Source organism: Bombina bombina, chromosome 1 (genome assembly GCF_027579735.1).
Source record: "Bombina bombina isolate aBomBom1 chromosome 1, aBomBom1.pri, whole genome shotgun sequence".
NCBI classification, from domain to species: domain Eukaryota; kingdom Metazoa; phylum Chordata; class Amphibia; order Anura; family Bombinatoridae; genus Bombina; species Bombina bombina.
In genome coordinates this window covers 930,112,602-930,137,874 of record NC_069499.1, presented here as the reverse complement: position 1 = coordinate 930,137,874, position 25,273 = coordinate 930,112,602, and the positions used below count along the sequence as shown (strand labels likewise).

The following is a 25,273-nucleotide window of genomic DNA, read 5'->3' as shown; positions in this document are numbered from 1 at the left end:
AAGCTAAGTTTGTTCAACAATTTTCCTATCTTTTTTTGGTGCTGTGGAAATCAGTTGTCTACATATTACAGAGAGGTGTGTGCAGTGGCCCTCTACCACGAGCATCAGGTGTGTGCTGTCTGTCACTTGGGAACTGGCAAATTCACTATAGGGATTGTTAGTTAGGTTAAATGCTAGCTGCTGCAGTATTGATAATTAACCCCTATCATAAGAATATGTATTGGTTGTAAACACATAGGGTTAACAACAGGATAGACACGCTGGCGAGATTATGATATTCGAGCAGCTGCAGTGCTAGTAATATATCTTCATATAATGTGTATATGATTAACACTCAGCATTGGCAAATTCACTATAAGGGTTATTAGTGGGTTAAATGATGGATCCTTTGGTATTAAAAATTAACCCCTATCATGAGAATATGTATTGGTTGTAAACATATAGGGTTAACAACAGTGTAGATACGCTGGCGAGATTGTGATATTCGAGCAACTACAATACTAGTAATATATCTTAGTGAATTTACTTGCTGTGCTTGTAAATATATTAAATCAATCACATTATATTAGCATGTTGTTCATATCATGAGTATATGATATGCTTAACACTCAACATTATCAACTGAGACTTAGTATTGACGAAACTGCTCCAATATAAATATTCAATCGTATTAATTATGCCTATGATAGTTTAGGAGCGCTCCAACCACAAGTAAATGTCTTTACATATAAAGGTTAAATAAGTGCCCAAAAAATTTTGTTACATTTATGATAAATTGCAACCAGTTGTGAAAGTATCCTGGGCACTGTAACCTCTGAGTAGAGCGTGTCTCATCTCCTTATTGCTACAAATTACTTTCATTAATATTCCATCTGCATCTTATAGTAAAGAAGTCCTCTGTACATTTACTACTAAAATGCCAATGCTTATTCAACTTTAATTATATTTAGAATAATTTCGGAGCCTTTTAACCACAGATAAATGTCTTAAGTATTACGGCTACTTTAATACCCTAGAAATCTGTTACATTTTTGATAGATGGCTACCAGTTATAAAATTATCTAATGCCCTGTGACTTCTGAGTTAAGCGTAACGCATCTGCTTAGTGCTACGGGTCACTGGGGTTAGGACTCTAGATGCTAGTGAAAATAAATTAACTACTATTTGCACAGTGCGTAAGAATCTACTGCCAGCAAGTATGAACTTAAAAATTAAATAGAGCTCCCATTAGCTCCCTCTCCTCCCTTGACATGTTACGCCGGGTTTCCGGCTTTATCAAAAGGCCATTTGATAACATGTCGCTGGCAGTAGATTCTTACGCACTGTGCAAATAGTAGTTAATTTAATTTTCACTAGCATCTAGAGTCCTAACCCCAGTGACCCGTAGCACTAAGCAGATGCGTTGCGCTTAACTCAGATGTCACAGGGCATTAGATATTTTTATAACTGGTAGCCATCTATCAAAAATGTAACAGATTTCTAGGGTATTAAAGTAGCCGTAATACTGTAAAATAAGGGGCCTATCTATCAAGCTCCGAAAGGAGCTTGACGGCCCGTGTTTCTGTCACAAAGACCGCTGCTCCATAACCCTGTCTGCCTGCTCTGAGCAGGCGGACAGGAATCGCGACAATTCAACCCGATCGAGTACGATCGGGTTGATTGACACCCCCTGCTGGCGGCACATTGGCCCCGAGTCAGTAGGGGGCGGCGTTGCACCAGCAGCTCTTGTGAGCTGCTGGTGTAATGTTAAATGCGGAGAGCGTATGGCTCTCTGCATTCAGCAATGTCTTGCGGACCTGATCCGCACTGTCGGATCAGGTCCGCAAGACATTTCTTAAATATGCCTCTAAGTCTCAGTTGATAATGTTGAGTGTTAAGCATATCATATACTCATGATATGAACAACATGCTAATATAATGTGATTGATTTAATATATTTACAAGCACAGCAAGTAAATTCACTAAGATATATTAGCACTGCAGCTGCTCGAATATCATAATCTCGCCAGCGTGTCTATCCTGTTGTTAACCCTATGTGTTTACAACCAATACATATTCTTATGATAGGGGTTAATTATCAATACCGCAGCAGCTAGCATTTAATCTAATTAACAATCCCTATAGTGAATTTGCCAATATGTATTGAAATACACAATAGCACAAACCTATATAAGGTTTTAATAAGTGCACCAATACATTAAGCTAATTCTGTGGTTTCTGTTACTGACTTAACCTTATTTATTTACCACACTGGGCCTTTTTCACTTATACCTGTATATCGGTTTCTTTGAGGCTATATAGCCCATATATATTGCTGCCTATACATTAGTGAACCACATTATTACTCCAGTGTTCTCATTTTTGATAACCAGTTTTACAATTGGAATTTCTGCCAGCATTTCAGTTTTAATATACCCAGTTTTTAAATACGTTCTAATAAAGATTTTTGTTTTAACCTGTGTGTCTTTTTTCCAAACTCCAATTTATTTAAGGGTCTTTTTTTGAGTGCTTATATAGTATCATTTCTTTGTTTAGTTTCTCCAACTAACAGATATGTAATGTAGTGTTTCTGATACTTAGCACCGATACCACATAATATAAGCTATGACCTAGGGCCATTTGACCTTATCTGAATGGTAATAGACCCCCCTTTTTTATTTTCAGTAAGTGGTGCCATCATCCCAATTATAATTCTAAGTAATATCCAGTAAGAATGTCAGAGTATAGGCATGCTGTTAATTTGACTGGGAAGTATACGATTGTGCCTGCCAGCCTGCCCGCCCAGTTCTGCTAAACATACAGGCTCTATCCACTTGTGAGCCATTTCTATCAGGTGGAGTGGTGACGTGGGGTAGCCGTGGGTTTTCTCAGCCACAGAGCATTTTCGGCTCCGTTTGGACCCAGCTTCCTCTATCCTTTGATTGGCCACATATCAACACACCTTCTTGTATGCTAGGTGGAGAGACTGAGGTCTGATGGTGGCGATATTGCTGCAGATTTAAATCTTATTGTGGTGTTTAGTAAGTGGGTGACACATGTGATCCTAACTCTATAGTTTATCCACAGGTAACACTGTTGATCATGTTGTTTTTAAAAAGGAAATTTATGCTTACCTGATAAATTTATTTATTTCCAGATATGGTGAGTCCACAGCTTCATCAATTACTATTGGGGAATATCACTCCTGGCCAGCAAGAGGAGACAAAGAGCACCACAGCAAAGCTGTTAAGTATCACTTCCCTTCTCACAACCCCCAATCATTCGACCGAAGGGAAATAGAGAAAAAAGGAGTAACACAAGGAGTAGGGGTGCTGAGGTTTAGACAAAAATAACTGTCTTGAAATAAAGTGCGGGGTCGTGGACTCACCAGGAAGCTGAGGCTGCCAGTCTCATAAGCAAAACGAATTATACTTCTTAACCAGAGAGAAAAAGAAGTAGCAGAAACCTTCTGATGTTAACGTTTCCCAGAGAAACAAACAAACAGGGCAGAAGACTGGCGAAAATCCTTATTTGCCTGTAAAAAAAAATAAAAAAAATTAAAGCACGCACAACATCCAAGTTGTGCAACAAACGTTCTTATGAGAAGAATAACTAGGACATAGAGAAGGAACAACAATTTCCTGATTAATATTTCAGTCAGAATACACTTTAGGAAGGAAACCTAACTTAATTCGAAGAACCGCCTTATCATCATGAAAGATAAGATAAGGCGAATCACACTGCAAAGCTGAGAGTACCGACACTCTCAGAGCAGAAGAGATAGCAATAAAATTTTTTTTAAAAAAACCTTCCAAGATAACAACGTAATATCTATGGAATGCAATAGCTCAAACGGAGCCTGCTGCAAAGGTTAAGACTCCAAGGAGGAGCAGACAGACTTAAACACAGACCTGATTCTGACCAGGGCCTGACAAAAAGCTTGCACATTTGGCACGTCCGCCAGACGCTTATGGAGCAAAATAGAAAATGCAGAAATCTGACCCTTCAGGGTACTGACTGACAAACCCTTCTTCAGACCTTCCTGGAGAAAAAACAAATCCTAGGAATCCTGATCCTAACCAAGAGTAACCCTTGAATTCACACCAAGAAAGATATTACGCCATATCTTATGGTAAATCTTTCTAGTAACTAACATGCGAGCCTTAATCATGGTCTCAATGACCAACCGAAAACAAGACACGCTTAGACAAAACTAAGCATTCAATCTCCAAGCAGACAGCTTCAGAGAAATGAGATATGAATGGAGGAAGGGACCTTGATCAGAAAGTCCGTCCTCAGAGGCAGTCTCTAAGGTGGGAGGGACGACATTTTAACTAGGTCTGCATACCAGATCCTGCGAGACCACGCATGGGCTATTAGAATTACTGGCGCTCTCTCCTGTTTGATATGAGCAATGACTCGTGGAAGGAGAGCAAATGGAGGAAATAGGTATGCAAAACTGAAATCCCAAGAAAACCGCCAGAAAATCTATCAGAGCGGTCTGCAGACCACTTTACCCTAAAACCTAACTTTGGAAACTTGGCATTCTGCCGAAAATGCCCTCAGAAGCCAACTCTGGAACCCCCCATTTGAGGGTTTACCTAGAGAACACCTCCGGATGGAGAGCCCACTCCCTGGGATCAAATATCTGTACAAAAGTCCGATTCCCAATTGACCACTCCTGGAAAGTGGATGACAGACCGCAATAGTGAGCTTCCGCTCACTGAACAATCCAAGTCACCTCCTACATGGCTAAGGATTATCTGACCTCTGTTAGAAATCTTCTCCTAGATAGAGAATCCATTAAGTTCCCCAAATATATCACCCTTGTAGATGGAACAAGGGAACTCTTCTCCAGATTAATTTCCCATCCATGGGAAGTAGACTGGACAAGATCTCTTGAAAGAGAGTTTGCTCAAAGGAAAGATGACACCTGAACCATATATTGTCCAGAAAATCACCCTTGCATTACCCCAATACCTAAAAGTTTTTCTAGGATGACGAAACTCAGAAACTGGAGAAGATCCCGAATCATAGGAACAATAAATACACATCATTCAGGTCTATTTTCGTTATGAACAGGCCCTCTTGAACTAAAGAGAATGGGTACTACTAAACTTAAGGTAAATCCTAGATCCCATTCCCAGACTGGGACAGGAGCTATCACTCCCAGAGAGAAAGATCCTGAACCCAATTTAAGGAATGTCTCTCATCATACCTGGATTGCAGATACTCTAGAAGGAGAAATCTGCCCCTGGGAGAAAATCTTAGATTGGACTCCAAAAGACATGACTGACCTTGCAGAAAGAGGAAAAGGAAATCTTTCCCTTAATCTTAATCTCTTGACGTGTGGTAGAAAAAAACCTTTTTTCACCCGTAAAGTCAGAGGAGAATTCTGCCAGACCAAGTCCAAACAAGGTCTCATCATTGAAAAGGAAATGCCAGAAGTGTTGATTTGGAGGAAACATAACATATTGAACCTGCAACTGCAGAACTATAAAGCCTAGGCTGTACCACTAAGCCACCTGTAGGCTTCTCAGCTGACCAAGATTTCAGCCACAAAGCCTGGCGGGCTAGCACAGCAAGTCTAATAAGACAAAGCATTGCTCTAAATGAACAATTAAACCTTCAGCTTCTTATCCATGGATCCGTAAAGGAGCAGCTATCCTCCATAGGGATCAAAGTACTCTGAGCCATAGTAGAAAAGCTCCCTTCTACTTAGGGCACCGTGCATTTTAATAGAGCCAGCGACAGGAAAATCCTTTAAAGGACGGGTGACAGGGAGAAAGGTATCCCTAGCTTCTCCTATTTCTGTGAAAAAATAGTCTAGAAACAATTCCTCATAGGAAGGAACATCATAGAAATGATAAAGTTCACAAAAACTTTCAAAGGTTTACAACGACAAGGGTATCAATGTCATCCAAGTAGCCAAAACCTCCTTTAACAGTACACAAGGTGCAAGCATACATCTGAAGGAGACCACTTCAGCATCAGAGGAAGAAATTATACTGTCCAAATCTGAGATTTTGCCCACAGAAGCTGCCAGCGAATTCCCCTCACCAGACTTATGAGAGAGAGCAACCTGTGTAGCAGATTGAGGAGCAGAAACCTTACTATCTGAATCTTGAAAATGTCCTCTTGCGTTTTCCCTGAAGAATATGAAAAGCAGATTAATCTGCAGATACCGCAGAGGATATCTGAGCTGTAAAATCTGCAGGCAAATACACTCCTCCAGGAGATTTAGAGGAACCGCAGGGCACTGCATATGACGCCATGGGTAGTTGAAGGAGAAAGCTGTGGCGTTGCCTGAACAGCATCATACTGGGAGACATGAGGCTCAGAGGGCAACAACCTATGTGTACTTTCAGTAGGAAGGAGAAACATGCAGCACAGAATTGCATATGCAAATACTCTGTCAAAATAAGTCCTGAGAGACATGAGGCTCAAACAAGAATATCTTTATTTCTATTATTTAGTTTATGTTTATGTAGAAATACAATTTGGTCCTCACAAGCCAATAAACATTTGTTCCTCAGGAACAAAGTTCTTTACATATCTTAGACTGGATTTATATCCTGAAAGATAACCCCTAAACTACAGTGGTTCTTATACTGGAAATATCATAAAACCTTAACTTAAGGATTTGATAATGTACACATAAGAAGTTAAAAAAATAAATAAAAAAATGAACTTGTTTGTTATTAACAAGCATCTGTGCTTAATAACATATAGAATGAGAACGCCGCTCAGCTCTCAACCAGAGAACGATGCGAATCCCACAGCCGAACGCAACAAGAACTAAAAATGGTTGTGCTCCACTTCTCAGAGAAGAAGGAAACGAAACGCTTCATGCCGATACTGCAGTCGGCTTTTGATAATTTGGGTAGTTAATTAATCGTGCTCCAAAAGACACAAAGGTTTCTGTTCTAGCAAGGCTTAAAATAAAAACAGCACCGCTCCGCTCTTCTTTCAAAGAGTGTGAGAACGTACTCAGAAACCTCCTCTAACTACTGACAGTCTGTGAGTAGTTCCAAAGGAATGGCGCCACTTAAAAAAAAAATGCGCTCTCCTACGGTCCCCGCCATTTACTAAGCAGAGTCTAACGGAATTTTAAAGACAATGCTTAAGAGCTACACAAACATAGGAGCACAAAAAAAAATTCAAAGATTTAGAGTAGGATCATTTAATTCTAATCCCAGTAAAATAAAAAGTAATCTGAGCCACAATAAAGGGTTAACTCCTTCCTTATGGGAAAGAGGTTAACCCCTAAGTCTCCAAAGTCACATATAAGTCTCAGTGCCTGCTCACTGCCAGAAAAAACATCCTTTATGAAGGATTTTTTGTCCCACATTGAGTGCAGCTTTTCTCTAGAGTCCTAAACCCCTTCAGTGCCAGCCTCCTAGCCCCAGAAAACAAAAAGGCACTTACCTGCACCTCTAGCTGTCCAGCAGGAGGACAGCTCACACGGTATGAGAGGATGCCACTCCTCACAGAGACCTGTGGAATAAAGAAAAAACAGAGTAAACCTACTCTGGCTTTCTATACCAGGGCTGCAACATGTAAAGAAAACGCAGCAAAGCCCACTTCACAAATTCCTAACTGCTTAAAAGCCATCACTGCCCTACTGAAGAGACTAACATGGAGCACGGGTAGACCCAATCTTGAAAGGAAAGGTCAGAGCAAACCTACTCTGGCTTTCAAAATAATAAAATCTTGATTGAAGTGAAATAAATCCAATCTTCCTCAGACATCAAAACTTCACCTCCTCCTTGCACCTAAGGCAAAGAGAATGACTGGGGGTTGTGGGAAGGGAAGTCATACTTAACAGCTTTGCTGTGGTGCTCTTTGCCTCCTCCTGCAGGCCAGGAGTGATATTCCCCAACAGTAATTGATGAAGCCGTGGACTCACCATATCTTAGGAAAGAAAAAACATTTATTGGTTTATTTTGTTATTTTGATATTTTGTTATGATAAATCGATCAAACAAACCATTGTGGGCATCAGGTTTTTGTAGCCTAAAGCTACAATATTATCATAAGGAATATCAATATGTATTTATGAATGTGGTGACAGCTCCATATACTTATAAACAAAGGTACTATTATTGTACGGACCTTATGATTTTATGGTAACGGAATAATACAATATGATCTCTCACTTTGGTATTTAATACTGTGGACATATCATCCTTTATGGGGTATCTATATATTGTTATATAGTTGTCTGTGTCTTTAAGTATCATTGTTTACTTTTGTTACCATGTCAACTAAAACAAAATGAAGTCAGTATATACAGATGAAACCAATTAACCAATTAACCTACCAGAGGGTTAGTTACCCTTTATATAGCGAGTGTCTTTTTTAATGTTTTTAAGAACAGCCTGAGGAAACAGCCCTACAGAGGCTGAGAAACACGTTGCTTTTTAATAAAGATATTGTTTTTATATATACACTTGCTGTTGCTGTGGACTTTGTCATCTTACTCCTGGGGATTTGGAGCACAACCGTTTTTTTTGCAGTGGAGCTCAGTCTGCTGGGCAGCTGTGAAGTCCCAGTCTGTCTGTATTGCACCTGGAGGTACTATTAATCTTGTAAGTGCAATCACTTCTTGCAACTTTGCTTTTGTAAAACTGTACTGGGCCATGGCTGTTTGCTTTTCCTCCCTACATACTGTAGGTGTTGGTTGTGATCTTTCTGGAATCCCTGGTTCTGAACTACAGTCGGTTTGAGTCAGTGAGCTGGACTACTGTGAAGTTGCAGCCTGTCCCAATAGCACCATTGGGTGCATCACGTTTGTGAGTATTCATTTGTCTTATTTGTATTATCACTTGGTTCGGTGGTACTAGGCCATTGTGGTGCCTCTGTTTTCTTTCTACAGATTACCGCTCATCAGGATTTGACAGTCCTTTGACAAAGAGCTGCCTTTCTTCTGGATTTTATCGACTTTTTGTATGCTTTGTATTTGTTTGTTACATGTTTCAACTAATGTGTTGGTATTAGTTAGGAAGCGCCCCCTATGGGATATTTTGCATTAGTGCATCTTTCTCATCTTTGTTATCATTTCTCTCTATACACCATCTCTATATTCTCTTTAAACCATCTCTATACTCTCTATACACCATCTCTATACTCTCTGTACACCCAGTGGTGTCACTAGGGGGGGCGGGCCGCACCCGGGTGACACCCTCCAGGGGGTGACACCAAAAAAAATTTTTTTTTTTTTTTTTTTTTTAAATTTTATTGAAATTCAAAGAAATACAATGTTGAGATGCATAGATTTTTTTTTATTAGAGGGGCTGGCATTTGTGAACATTGGTGGGACTGGGGAAGTTGTAGACACACAATTTTTTTGCCCCTTGAGCCAGTGCTGCAATTTCAACAAATAGTTTTCCTGGCTGCTTTTGCTTGTTTGTACTTTGCTTCTCCCGTGCCCAATTTCGCTATGAATGTTGTGGGCATGCCGTGGGGCTTGCAAAGTTGCGCTTCTAGCCTAAACCTGCCTGCCTATCTGTGCTCACTGCTCAGTGACATGTGGAGCAGTGGAGTCACTCACTGCTGTGCTGTCTCTCTAAACGGGAACTGGCAAATCATGAGGGGATGCCTGGCACCTGACCGCATGACTGTTTGACACTGTCTTTTAAGTGAAGGAGCCACGTATGATGCCCACCAGACCATTACGGTTACGGTACACTAAGTGCACACTGAACAGGTAGGAGGGCGGGCGGGGGTCTGGGGGTGGGCAGAGTGCAGAGGTGATTTGCCATAAGAAGCGGTAGGCACACGGCCCGGGGCTGTGCACTGACAGGCTTGGAACAGAGTCAGAGAGCAGAATTTTCATAGTTTGCACACCTAAAACTTTTCTTTAGTGATTTATTTTTAGAGTGCTCTGTTTATCTTTCATTTGATGCTCTGCTGAGCCAGGGAGCAGCTCTAGGCATGAGCTTTATAATTAATGCAGTGCAGTTTATATATTTTGTATGTGTGTGTCTGAGTGTTTTTGTGTGTGTGTTTTTGTGTGTGTGTGTGTCTCAGTGTTTTTGTGTGTGTGTTTTTGTGTGTGTGTGTGTGTGTCTCAGTGTTTTTGTGTGTGTGTTTTTGTGTGTGTGTGTCTGAGTGTTTTTGTGTGTGTGTGTTTGTGTGTGTGTGTCTCAGTGTTTTTGTGTGTGTGTTTTTGTGTGTGTGTGTCTCAGTGTTTTTGTGTGTGTGTTTTTGTGTGTGTGTCTCAGTGTGTTTCCGAGTGTTTGTGTGTGCATCTGAGTATGTTTTAAGTGTGTCTGAGTGTTTGTATGTGTGTTTGCCTGTGTTTTTGTGTGTGTCTGCTTTCTGGGGGGGGGGGTGACACCATAACTTACCGCACCGGGTGACACCAACCCTAGTGACGCCATTGTGTACACCATCTCTATACTCTCATGATACAAACTGCTGCCACCTTTCCTTGTGTTTCATCTACCCTCCATATTGTTAGGCCATATTGTCCCTCCCCATAGAACACTATTGATTGATGCTGGTTTTAATACTTCTGTATTATTATCTCTTCCTTTTATCCTTTGTCACTAGTTTAAGTGTCATTTTTACTTTTTTTCAATTTGCTGCGTCACAAGATCTCTGTCCTGTATTCCGGCAACCATTTCTCATTTCTATACTTCTGAGTACCTAGTTCCTCTGTAAAAAGTAAGGAACCAAAATATAAAACTAATTGTTTGGTACCTTCCTAAAAACTGTTTGGTAATTATTTCCAAGCCCTTCATACTAATTATTATGTTTCCTTTGTTGTTGTTTTTTTTTACTGATTCACAACTAGGTTCCAACATTCAAAGTAATGTGCAATTTTTATTTTTGATACTAATATCAAACATTCAAACTTGTTTCCATCTTGCTTCTTTGCTTCTGTATTGCTATGTTATATATATATATATATATATATATATGTATAAATATATATGTCTGTTTTGTTATCTATTGTATTCAGTTGGTAAATGCCCTGACTACAAAAAAGCCTGTTTAAAAGATCCAAGGTCACAGGTTCAAATCTCAGCAGGGCCGACTCAGCCCTTCATCCTTCTGAGGTCGATAAAATGAGTACCATTAAATTGGATAATAATAACTACAGTTCAGTTGCCGATTTGGTTAATTCCAAAAGCGAGTACTGAAAAAGCGCTTTGAGCCCCACTGGGAGAAAGACGCTATATAAATACTAGTTATTACTATTATATGTCATGTTTTATAGTGATTGCCATTTTCATATTAAATGCCATGCAATTTTTATTTACCTTTCTCGTATATATAAGCAGTTAAATGTTAGTTTTTTTAACCAGACCTCCATTTGAACTTATACTATATTTATATAAATGGAGAAATTTAAATTCCCACTCAAATACAAAAAAAGGAGATTCTTTAATTTAGTAATTGCTTAATGAAAATTCAAAACACTGTTTCAAAAAGAAAGCATCTTATTACTAAATATCTCTTAATGTAACTATAAAAGCTTAAAGGGATATTAAACACAATTTTTTTATTTTATGATTTTTATACAGCATGCAATTTTAAGCAATTTTCTAATTTACTCCTATTATCATTTTTTCTTCGTTCTCTTGGTATCTTTATTTGAAAAAGCAGGAATGAAAGCTTACTAGACAGCCCATTTTTGGTTCAGCACCCTGGATAGCTAAATGTAGCCACCAATCAGCAAGCGCTGCCCAGGTTCTGAACCTAAAATGGGTCATTTCCTTAGCTTAAATTCCTGCTTTTTTCAAATAAAGATACCAAGAGAACAAAGAAAAATTAGAAAGTTGCTTAAAATTGCATGCTCTATCTGAACCATGAGAGAAAATTATTTGGTTTAGTATCCCTTTAAGAACATTTGGGTTCCCAATCAAATACAAAATAAAGAAGGGAATTTCTTGAGTTTAGCAACATTCAAAACCACATCTTGTTACTAAATACAAAACCACACCTCATTACTAAATACCTCTTAATGCAACTAACAAAAGCTTCAAAAATCTTTGTGTATGTAGGTGAAGGAACTGCAGAGTTTAAATTTCAAGTCATGAAACCAGAATTTTTAACTTTAATTTGTTTGGAAAGCATTAAAAGATTCTTTAAATACTTGCTACCACCACAGTATCAGGAATGTGTTAAGCAGGTAGTATCCAACAGAGTTCTTAGCTTTTTTCTTAAAGGGCCACTGTAAGTAAATATTTTCTATGCCTGTTACTAACTAACTACCCCAAATACGCTTTTTATCAATAGCATTTCATTAACATATCTCTACCGTATATCAGAAATCTTGTCTGCAAATTTAATTGTTTTCCAAACCCACTCCGTGGGTATCCTTTGCTCTGTACCAATCCGTTTACAATACCTAGGTTTCAAAATGGCGCTTTAAACACAAAGTTATTGGTTTAAGTATTTTGAACAGGCAGTGCTGAAAATAGTGGGCAGGATAACGTGACATCATCGGCGAATAAAAGATATAACTTTTAGAACGTTATGAAACTTCGTTTTGGAGAAAATATAGGTCAGTAGGTTTTAATTAATGTTTATTAACTTTAATATGTTAGTTGTTTAGCTTAAAAATTATAACAGAAAGTAATCATTTAATGTTGGCAGATGTATTAAAAGTGAGGGGAAAAACGGGCTGAATGGTTTTGTACAAGATATTATATGTATGGCCCTTTCTTGTTGGATAATTCTTCAAAGTTATTAATATAGTGAAAAATATGTGTTTTTTTAAAATAATGAAATCTCTTTAGGGAGATAAATAAATGTTTCTGTGTGGAACTAATTACTTCAGATTTAATAATCTGAACTTTTTTTTTTTACCAAATCAACTTCAAACTCAGGCATCTAATATTGGCCTTGATTCCAGTCTTCCTAAAATTCTCATTTGATATTTAAAAAAAAAAAAAAGAATTGGCAGTTATTTATTTTGTTATCAAAACAATTCCAATCTAACAAATCAAATAGCTAAGTTTGATAACTCCCACCATTTTCTATCTCAATTTTCTCACAACAGTACCATTAATGACCGATAATGGCTGTCAATAAATAAATCGTTACACAAAAAACTCTATCTTGTAGATATGTTTTCTTTGCGTTTAACATCTAATTGATGGCAATGACGTTCTTTTTTATTTGGTACAATACCCAAGCTCATTTTCCTTATTTGGAGGAGCCAATCTGGGCTTTAGTCTGCAGACAACAAGGCTCTAGCACTGAAGCCAGCAGGGTCAGTTTAAATTCTTGGAATTAGAAATTCCTCTATTTTCAGAGATAAATTACATGAAAGGGGGAAAAATAAATCATTAATGTATACTGCGAAGATGTTTCATTACTCATAATAAACATTTTATATACACTTTTCACGGTGTACTGTTTACTGTCCCTTTTATCTGGCCTTTCTATTTATTTAGTGGCTAACCATTGAGGTTAGTTAAAGGAACATAAAACCCCAAATTTACAGAAAGAGCATATACTTTTAAACAACTTTCCAATTTACTTCTATTATTAAATTTGTTTAATTCCCTTGGTATCCTTTGTTGAAGGAGCAGCAAACCACTACTGGCAGCTAGCTAAGCATATCTGTTGAACCAATGTCAAGAGGCATATCTGTGCAGCCACCAATTACCATATAGCTTCCAGTAGTGCTTTGCTGCTCCTAAGCCTACCTAGATATACTTTTCAACAATGGATACCAAGAGAACAAAACAAATTAGATTATAGAAGTTTAATTGAAAGTTGTTTAAAATAATATACTCTATCTAAATCACAAAATAAACTTTTTGGGTTTCATGTCCTTTTAAGCTTTGAACCTTTGTATGCTATTAATACTTGGATGTGTGAGACATTCCTTCATCGATGATTAAACATTCATGTTTGTTATATGCCATTAACGGGTAATAATAGATAGTTTTATGTAACTGATAACAACCTTTTGCGCTACTTTCTGTTTTGTTTTTAGCCAGTATTGATTCATTTTGTTCATACTCAAATTCAAATAAAAAAAAGTAATTAGAGAGACATGACTGTGCCTGCACATAACATATTCATACTCCCTTGCAAGTCCTGGGACAAGCATCCTGACTGGCTGCTTAAAGTCTCTTTACAGTGGGGTGTGAATGCTTCTGAAATTTTGAGGTAAATATTTCCCATTTTTACATAGAGATGTTCAGGTGATATTTTCTAGTAAGCTTTTTACAGCTATGCTGCAACACTTTCAAGTGCTTCAACATTTGGGTATCATGGCCCTTTAAGTAATCTTGTAAAATGCTTTAGTAAGAACGATTTTCCTTCTAGAATTTATTATATGGCTTTGGGATATCATTGTTGCTGAATGCCTACATCAGTCAGCCAAGAAATACAGAATTTGACTATTCTTACCTCATTTTCGTCTGTGCATGTACTACATTACTGAGACACACTGTGTTTTGCTACTATAGACAAGAAAAGGGGAAATAAAATGAACAGTTTAAAACAATATTTTTTTTCTGTTTCCGTTACCCTTAAATGCTGCTATTTTGTAATGAAGCATTGCTCTGTACAGTTTATTTTCTATTTATACTTTTTGGTCTGTATGTCACTGTCTTTAATGTTTCTCACCGGTACCAGTTATATTGTGTCTCTCTTCTCTATTTCGTTACTTAGCGCCTTTGGTTAAAGGAACATTCTAGACAAAGGCCTAAATTAAAAGTGAAGCAATACATTTTTATGGCTCAAGGTAAACAATTAGCGCTCCCAGGTTATCTATGGTAGCAGAAGATGAAAGTAAAAAGTGAGCGAAAGACTCAGGTGCGCTAACTTTAGATATCGCAATTGTGCTAACTCCGTCTCCCCATACTTCTATAGGGGACCCTTAAGAAAGCCTTTTCTATTTATCGTTCACACGTTAACCTGAAACTGTGCTGGATCAACTGTGCAAAAGCCAAAGATGCATTAGGAATACTTTCATTTCCTATGTTCTTCACCTAGAAGAAATTATTCTTATTACCATTTTACAAAAGAGAGAGAGAGAGAGAGAGAAAGAGAGAGAGAGAGATAAAGAGAAAGAGAGAGAAAGAGAAAGAAAGAGAAAGAGAGAGAGAGAGAGAGAAAAAGAGAAAGAGAAAGAAATAGAAAGAGAGAGAGATTTAAAAAGAAAATTTTCTTCTACGTGAAGAACATAGGAATTTCTATAAAAAAACATTAAAACATTAAAATTGATTAAAAATGATATTGCATATTTCAAGGCACTTGACTGGAAAGGCCTCAAAAGTGTGTTTATATATATATATACATGTATCCATTGAAAGTAATTGGTGCACTAGATCAATGTCAGCTGCACTAAACCTTCTGGTAAATCTGATTTACTATGGACTTGAAATATCAAAGTGCACTAATTTTACTGCTTATCGCATCCCACGCTAGCACCAGCACACCACTTGTAATCTGGGCCAAAATTGGAATGCACATGAGTGCATTTCGGTGTTAAATATAAGCTTTTTTTGCAATATAGATATATTAGCAAAAATTCTTCTAGTAAAAGCTATAGCTGTTTCAAGAGTGTACTTAAATGGACATAAAACCCACATTTTTTCTTTCATGATTTAGATAGAGAATACAATTTTAAACAACTTTCTAATTTACTTCTATTATTTAATTTGCTTCCTTCTCTTGGTATCATTTGTTAAAGGAGCAGCAATGCACTAATGGTTTCTGAACGGAACACATTGGTGAGCCAATCACAATCAATATATATATGCAGCCACCAATCAACAGCTAGAACCTAGGTTCTCTGCTGCTTCTGAGCTTGTCTAGATAAACCTTTCAGCAAACGATAACAAGAGAAGGATGCAAATTAAATAATAGAAGTAAATTGGAAAGTTGTTTAAAATGGTATTCTCTATCTGAATCATGAAAATACATTTTTGGGGTTTCTTGACCCTTTAAAGGGACACTAAACTCAAAATTAAACTTTTATGATTCAGATAGAGCATACAGTTTTAAGAGACTTTTCAATTTACTTCTATTATCAAATTTTGCACATTCTCCTACTGAGTATGTGCACAAGTTCATATGGTATATGTATACTAGTCTGTAATTAGCTGATGGCTGTCACATGAGACAGGGGCTGGCAAATGGGGAAAACATAAATTTGCCCCCCCCCAAAAAAAAAAAAATAATCTACTGCTTATTTGAAATTCAGAGTAAGTGCTATTGCATTGTGTTTTTATTATGCACTTGTATTTCTTTCATGGATTCAGATAAAGGATGTGATTATAAACAGCATTCCATTTCACTTCTGTTATCAATTTTTCTTTGTTCTCTTGGTTCCTTTCTTAAAAAGCAGGGAGGTACAATCATGAGCGTGCACGTGTCTTCAGCACTATATGGCAGCAGTTTTGCGAGAAAGTTATACATTTGCAACGGCACTAGATGGCAGTTCTTTTTCTTGCCATGCAGTTCTCCAGACATGCGCATGCTACCTAGGTATCTCTTCAATAAAGAATACCATAAGAACGAGGCACATTTTATAATAGAAGTAAATTGGAAACTATTTAAAAATTGTATCCTCTGTTTGAATCACTAAAGAAAATGTTGGGATTTCATGTCCCTTTAAGTGTGCTCTGTGCACCAGCATTCTAAACACAGCACTAAGCAATAAGGTGCTTGTATAATCTGGTAATGGCTTAATTACATTATCATGACATGATACAAGCCCCACTGGCTCTATATGCTGTTGCTGAGAAAAAAAATATAACACTAAATCATAATAATAATGTGATAACTTTTCTAGAATTACTACATTTATATTGTAAATATGTTTCTATGCTAATTTCACATTTGACTGGAATGTCCCTTTAATAACATTGCCTTCACCCTTCAAGACTGTTCCCACCACCAATTTCCTGTGAATATCGTTTAAACTTTCCATATTCTGTTTTTGGAAATGATTTGCTTTTAATATACATGGTTCAACTTGTATATAAGCCTCATATTTTAATTTTGAATCTGTCTATCATTTTCTCCTTTCTATGTCTAAGTTCTGGTGAGTGGTGGAGAGCTCAGCTTGTCAAGAATGGAGAGGAAGGATTTATACCAAGTAACTATGTAGGACAACTTGATTCCTTGGAATCTGAAGAGTAAGTATTACTTATCATTGTATATAAGAATATTGCAATATACATTTATTATTTATTTTGGTTGTTTTTGCTGTAAAATACCTTTAAATATTGTGCTTGTTCCCCTCTCCCTAAAAATAATGGTACTGTAATTTTCCTGACCTACCTAGATACTACACAGTGATTATTTACATCAGTGCACAAACTCATATACAATTAGCAAAGTTACCTAAACATTTTCAGCATTACAATCACTGCTATGATTAAAGGGATAGTAAAGTCCAAATGAAACTTTCATGATTCAGATAGGGCATGTAATTTTAAATAAGTTTATAATTTACTTAGCATCAAATTTGCTTTGTTCTCTTGGTATTCTTAGTTGAAAGCTAAACCTAGGTAGGCTCATATGCTAATTTCTTAGTCCCTGGGGCCGCCTCTTATCTGAATGCATTTGACAGTTTTTCACAGCTAGATGGCATTAGTTCACGTGTTTCATATAAATAACATTGTGCTCATGCACATGGAGTTATTTAAGAGTCAGCACTAATTGCCTGACATGCAAGTCTGTGAAAAGATCTGAGATAAGGGGGCAGTCAGCAGAAGCTTAGATACAAGGTAATTACAGAGGTAAAAAGTATATTTCTATAACAGTGTTGGTTATGCAAAACTGATGAATGGTAAATAAAGGGATTATCTATTTTTTTAAACAACATCATTTTTGATGTTTACTATCCCTTTAATGCATTTTCACTTTTTAATTATTACAAAACTTTGATATTTTTCATATCAATTTTACCTTTAAAACTGCCTTTCATCTGCTAGTAATTGTAACATTGACTGCCCCTTTAAGGAACAAAAAATAAACATACTCAATAGGGCTTTCAAATAGTTAAAGAAAAAGTAAACACCAAAAAATGTATTGTTTAAAAAGATAGATAATACCCATTCCCCAGTTATGCCTAACCAACACTGTTATAGAAATAATGTCAAATGCATTCAAATAAGAGACAGCCTTCAAGGGCTTAGAAATTAGCATATGAGCCTACCTAGTACTAGCCTTCAACTAAGAATAACAAAAGAACAAAGCAAATTTGATGATAAAAGTAAATTAGAAAGTTGTTTAAAATGGCATCTCGTTTCTGAATCCTGAAAGTTTAATTTGGACTTGACTATCCCTTTAATTATTGATTTGTAAAGCCCTACACATGTTAACAAAAAATGTCAGCTTTAATTATTTTAAAACATTTATTTTTTATGTAGATCTCTTGCAATCCGTTGTCTAATTGCTGGTATATATTCCGTTAAAAAAAAAAATACTGAGAGAGTTAAATTGGTTAATTAAATATGAATTCTAAATAAGATGGCCTTCTCTGTATTTACTAAAGAGCATCTCCCACATAACTTGCTGATCTGGTGATCTTTATTTAATATTCAATGAGGCAGTTGAGAAAAGAATAAACATTTTGTAGAACCAATATACCACATCTCCCAAAATTTCCCCAAGGCTTCTTGGGAAGGGGAGGTGAGGGGACTTGTGGGGGTGAAACAACAGAATTTATGGATGGTATTTGGTGGAGTTTAGGCATGACAAGGGCGGAGACAGGATATTTCTTAGAATTGTCCTAGCCTAGAGATCTATGGGCACAGACCTCTCATCATGAGACATACTCACAGTATCCAGGATGGTTGGGAGATCTACTATAAATATTCATAACATTTAAGTATATATAATTAATCTGAAGGACACTATTTAGTGGTCATGCTTATCAGTCTGCACTGTTTTTATTCTAGATATAGTGTTTTTACTTAACCAATATCTGCATTGTCTTTCATACCACAAAATAAACTCACAGGACATGACTCATATATTGAGTAACATCATGACCTCATCAGTCTGATGCAGGTAGAAAATCTTTCTTAATGGACATGTTCCCAACAGAAAGGAACTATCTTAGGCAATAATGTCTGGTTTTAATTACTCCAAAATGTAATCCATATGCCAAATACACACTAGACACCTATATTAAGCAGGGTTGAAAATGATAGTTTTAAAGAAGTAAAAATCCTGTAAATATAAATATAATATAATATATATATATATATATATATATATATATATATATATATATATATATATATATATTTTTTATTTTATTTTATTTATTTATTATTTAGTTTGTTGTTTGTTTAAAGTTTTTTTACCTAGAAACTCAGTGGTCATTTTGTGTACAGTTCATGCCAAAATGGAACGGGGCCTTTAACAAACACTTGTCTCCTATCTGCCTGCCGTCTTGTCATCTTCTGATTACAGCCAGAAAGGGCACTGTTGAAATGTGGGGCCCCACCACAGTCTTTACCCTGAGGCCCAGTGAGGTCTAGTTAAGCTCCTGACTAGGTATAAATTATAATTTTAGAAACCAATGATAAGTCATTCTTTTCTTTTATTCCAGTACAAGCATGGCCATGCTTAAACTGTGACTGTTTATATTATTTTATTTACTTACACTATTTCTGAGAAAGTATTCTATAATACAAAATGAATTATTTGAGGATGCACAGTTTGTGTAAATATAAAATACAATTGTTGTGGAAATCTCTGGCTTTTGTAGGTGGAGCTAGTTATAACAGTTCTGCCCTTTGTTTGGTGATTCGTTAAACTAACGTTTTAAAGGGTCTGCTCATTTGAATTAGAAGATGATACTTATTGGATATACTAAACAAATGTAGTTTCTCCCCTATTAGTTTAAAGTATTTCCCCCAAAAAATAGTTATCAAATATTTTTTTTAGTTAAAGGTACATGAAACACAATTTTTTTCTTTCATGATCCAGATAGGGCTTGTCACTTTTAAATAATTTTCCATTTTACTTCTATTATCTAATATTATGACAAAACATCCCTAGAGTGGGATGAACAAAAAGGAATATGCCTCTAAAAACAAATGGCTAGATTTAGAGTTTTGTCGGTAAAGACCTGCGTAGTTAACTCTGCTTTTTTTCCCAACACACCCTTCCAACAACGCTGGTATTTAGAGTTGTCTGAGGGGCTGCGTTAGTCTCAAAAAAGGGAGCGTTGAGCCTAATTTAGCTCCACTTCAACCCTCAATACCAGCGTTGCCTACGGTAGCGGTAAGCTGGGAAAACGTGCTCATGCACGATATCCCCATAGGAAACAATGGGGCAGTTTGGGCTGAAAAAAAAACTAACACCTGCAAAAAAGCAACGTTCAGCTCCTAACGCAGCTCCATTGTTTCCTATGGGGAAACACTCTCTAAGTCTGCACCTAACACCCTAACATGAAACCCGATTCTAAACACCCCTAACCTTACACTTATTAACCCCTAATCTGCCGCCCCCGCTATCGCTGACACCTGCATTTTATTATTAACCCCCTAATCTGCCGCTCCGTACTCCGCCGCAACCTACATTATCCCTATGTACCCCTAATCTGCTTCCCCTAACACCACGACCCCTATATTATATTTATTAACCTATAATCTGCCCCCCCCAATGTCGCTGCTACCTTACCTACACTTATTAACCCCTAATCTGCCGACCGGACCTTGCCGCCACTATAATAAATGTATTAACCCCTAAACCGCCGCACTCCCGCCTCGCAAACACTATAATAAATAGTATTAACCCCTAATCTGCCCTCCCTAACACCTACCTACAATTATTAACCCCTAATCTCCTGCCCGCACCGTCGCCGCTACTATAATAAAGTTATTAACCCCTAAACCTAACTCTAACGCTACCCCCCTAACATAAATATAATTTAAATTAAACTAAATAATATTCCTATAATTAAAGAAATTATTCCTTTTTAAAACTAAATACTTACCTATAAAATAAACCCTAATATAGCTACAATATAACTAATAATTACATTGTAGCTATTTTAGGATTTATATTTATTGTACAGGCAACTTTGTATTTATTTTAACTAGGTACAATAGCTATTAAATAGTTAATAACTATTTAATAGCTACATAGTTAAAATAAGTACAAAATTACCTGTAAAATAAATCCTAACCTAAGTTATAATTAAACCTAACACTAAACTATCATTAACTTAATTAAATAAATTACCTACAATTACCTAAACTAAAATACAATAAAATAAAATAAACTATTCTATAATACAAAAAAAACAAACACTAAATTACAAAAAATAAAAAAGAATTACAAGCAGTTTAAACTACTTACACCTAATCTAAGCCCCCTAATAAAATAAAAAAACTATTAGTTATATTGTAGCTATATTAGGGTTTATTTTATAGGTAAGTATTTAGTTTTAAATAGGAATAATTTCTTTAATTATAGGAATATTATTTTGTTTAAGGGGGGTTTGCGTGGGTTAGAGTAGGGGTATGTGGGTGGTGGGTTGTAATGTTGGGAGGGGTATTGTATTTTATTTTCAGGTAAAAGAGCTGATTACTTTGGGGCAAGGCCCCGCAAAAAGCCCTTTTAAGGGCTGGTAAAAGAGCTGATTACGTTTGTATTTTAGAATAGGGTAGGGAATTTTTTATTTTGGGGGACTTTTTTATTTTATTAGGGGGCTTAGATTAGGTGTAATTAGTGTAAACTGCTTGTAATTCTTTTTTATTTTTTGTAATTTAGTGTTTGTTTGTTTTTCTATTATAGAATAGTTTATTTTATTGTATTTTAGTTTAGGTAATTGTAGGTAATTTATTTAATTAATTTAATGATAGTGTAGTGTTAGGTTTAATTGTAACTTAGTTTAGGATTTAGTTTACAGGTAATTTTGTACTTATTTTAACTATGTAGCTATTAAATAGTTATTAACTATTTAATAGCTATTGTACCTGACACCTGCATTTTATTATTAACCCCCTAATCTGCCGCTCCGTACTCCGCCGCAACCTACATTATCCCTATGTACCCCTAATCTGCTTCCCCTAACACCACGACCCCTATATTATATTTATTAACCTATAATCTGCCCCCCCAATGTCGCTGCTACCTTACCTACACTTATTAACCCCTAATCTGCCGACCGGACCTTGCCGCCACTATAATAAATGTATTAACCCCTAAACCGCCGCACTCCCGCCTCGCAAACACTATAATAAATAGTATTAACCCCTAATCTGCCCTCCCTAACACCTACCTACAATTATTAACCCCTAATCTCCTGCCCGCACCGTCGCCGCTACTATAATAAAGTTATTAACCCCTAAACCTAACTCTAACGCTACCCCCCTAACATAAATATAATTTAAATTAAACTAAATAATATTCCTATAATTAAAGAAATTATTCCTTTTTAAAACTAAATACTTACCTATAAAATAAACCCTAATATAGCTACAATATAACTAATAATTACATTGTAGCTATTTTAGGATTTATATTTATTGTACAGGCAACTTTGTATTTATTTTAACTAGGTACAATAGCTATTAAATAGTTAATAACTATTTAATAGCTACATAGTTAAAATAAGTACAAAATTACCTGTAAAATAAATCCTAACCTAAGTTATAATTAAACCTAACACTAAACTATCATTAACTTAATTAAATAAATTACCTACAATTACCTAAACTAAAATACAATAAAATAAAATAAACTATTCTATAATACAAAAAAAACAAACACTAAATTACAAAAAATAAAAAAGAATTACAAGCAGTTTAAACTACTTACACCTAATCTAAGCCCCCTAATAAAATAAAAAAACTATTAGTTATATTGTAGCTATATTAGGGTTTATTTTATAGGTAAGTATTTAGTTTTAAATAGGAATAATTTCTTTAATTATAGGAATATTATTTTGTTTAAGGGGGGTTTGCGTGGGTTAGAGTAGGGGTATGTGGGTGGTGGGTTGTAATGTTGGGAGGGGTATTGTATTTTATTTTCAGGTAAAAGAGCTGATTACTTTGGGGCAAGGCCCCGCAAAAAGCCCTTTTAAGGGCTGGTAAAAGAGCTGATTACTTTTGTATTTTAGAATAGGGTAGGGAATTTTTTATTTTGGGGGACTTTTTTATTTTATTAGGGGGCTTAGATTAGGTGTAATTAGTGTAAACTGCTTGTAATTCTTTTTTATTTTTTGTAATTTAGTGTTTGTTTGTTTTTCTATTATAGAATAGTTTATTTTATTGTATTTTAGTTTAGGTAATTGTAGGTAATTTATTTAATTAATTTAATGATAGTGTAGTGTTAGGTTTAATTGTAACTTAGTTTAGGATTTAGTTTACAGGTAATTTTGTACTTATTTTAACTATGTAGCTATTAAATAGTTATTAACTATTTAATAGCTATTGTACCTGACACCTGCATTTTATTATTAACCCCCTAATCTGCCGCTCCGTACTCCGCCGCAACCTACATTATCCCTATGTACCCCTAATCTGCTTCCCCTAACACCACGACCCCTATATTATATTTATTAACCTATAATCTGCCCCTCCAATGTCGCTGCTACCTTACCTACACTTATTAACCCCTAATCTGCCGACCGGACCTTGCCGCCACTATAATAAATGTATTAACCCCTAAACCGCCGCACTCCCGCCTCGCAAACACTATAATAAATAGTATTAACCCCTAATCTGCCCTCCCTAACACCTACCTACAATTATTAACCCCTAATCTCCTGCCCGCACCGTCGCCGCTACTATAATAAAGTTATTAACCCCTAAACCTAACTCTAACGCTACCCCCCTAACATAAATATAATTTAAATTAAACTAAATAATATTCCTATAATTAAAGAAATTATTCCTTTTTAAAACTAAATACTTACCTATAAAATAAACCCTAATATAGCTACAATATAACTAATAATTACATTGTAGCTATTTTAGGATTTATATTTATTTTACAGGCAACTTTGTATTTATTTTAACTAGGTACAATAGCTATTAAATAGTTAATAACTATTTAATAGCTACATAGTTAAAATAAGTACAAAATTACCTGTAAAATAAATCCTAACCTAAGTTATAATTAAACCTAACACTAAACTATCATTAACTTAATTAAATAAATTACCTACAATTACCTAAACTAAAATACAATAAAATAAAATAAACTATTCTATAATACAAAAAAACAAACACTAAATTACAAAAAATAAAAAAGAATTACAAGCAGTTTAAACTACTTACACCTAATCTAAGCCCCCTAATAAAATAAAAAAACTATTAGTTATATTGTAGCTATATTAGGGTTTATTTTATAGGTAAGTATTTAGTTTTAAATAGGAATAATTTCTTTAATTATAGGAATATTATTTTGTTTAAGGGGGGTTTGCGTGGGTTAGAGTAGGGGTATGTGGGTGGTGGGTTGTAATGTTGGGGGGGGTATTGTATTTTATTTTCAGGTAAAAGAGCTGATTACTTTGGGGCAAGGCCCCGCAAAAAGCCCTTTTAAGGGCTGGTAAAAGAGCTGATTACTTTTGTATTTTAGAATAGGGTAGGGAATTTTTTATTTTGGGGGACTTTTTTATTTTATTAGGGGGCTTAGATTAGGTGTAATTAGTGTAAACTGCTTGTAATTCTTTTTTATTTTTTGTAATTTAGTGTTTGTTTGTTTTTCTATTATAGAATAGTTTATTTTATTGTATTTTAGTTTAGGTAATTGTAGGTAATTTATTTAATTAATTTAATGATAGTGTAGTGTTAGGTTTAATTGTAACTTAGTTTAGGATTTAGTTAACAGGTAATTTTGTACTTATTTTAACTATGTAGCTATTAAATAGTTATTAACTATTTAATAGCTATTGTACCTAGTTAAAATAAATACAAAGTTGCCTGTAAAATAAATATAAATCCTAAAATAGCTACAATGTAACTATTAGTTATATTGTAGCTATATTAGGGTTTATTTTATAGGTAAGTATTTAGTTTTAAATAGGAATAATTTCTTTAATTATAGGAATATTATTTTGTTTAATTTAAATTATATTTATGTTAGGGGGGTGTTAGAGTTAGGGTTAGACTTAGGTTTTAGGGGTTAATAACTTTATTATAGTAGCGGCGACGGTCCGGGCGGGAGATTAGGGGTTAATAATTGCAGGTAGGTGGCGGCGATGTTAGGGAGGGCAGATTAGGGGTTAAAATTTTTTATAATAGTGTTTTCGAGGCGGGAGTGCGGCGGTTTAGGGGTTAATACATTTATTATAGTGGCGGCGAGGTCCGGTCGGCAGATTAGGGGTTAATAAGTGTAGTTAG

General features: G+C 35.7%; 1 protein-coding gene across 1 annotated transcript in view; it reads left to right on the top strand.

The window, feature by feature from the left end:
* HCK (HCK proto-oncogene, Src family tyrosine kinase) overlaps positions 1-25,273 on the top strand; it is a 170,666-nt gene that overhangs the window by 61,051 nt on the left and 84,342 nt on the right. The window contains exon 5 of the mRNA XM_053699297.1: positions 16,997-17,095. Within this exon, the coding sequence (XP_053555272.1) occupies positions 16,997-17,095 (99 nt within the window). The remainder of the gene's footprint in view (positions 1-16,996; positions 17,096-25,273) is intronic.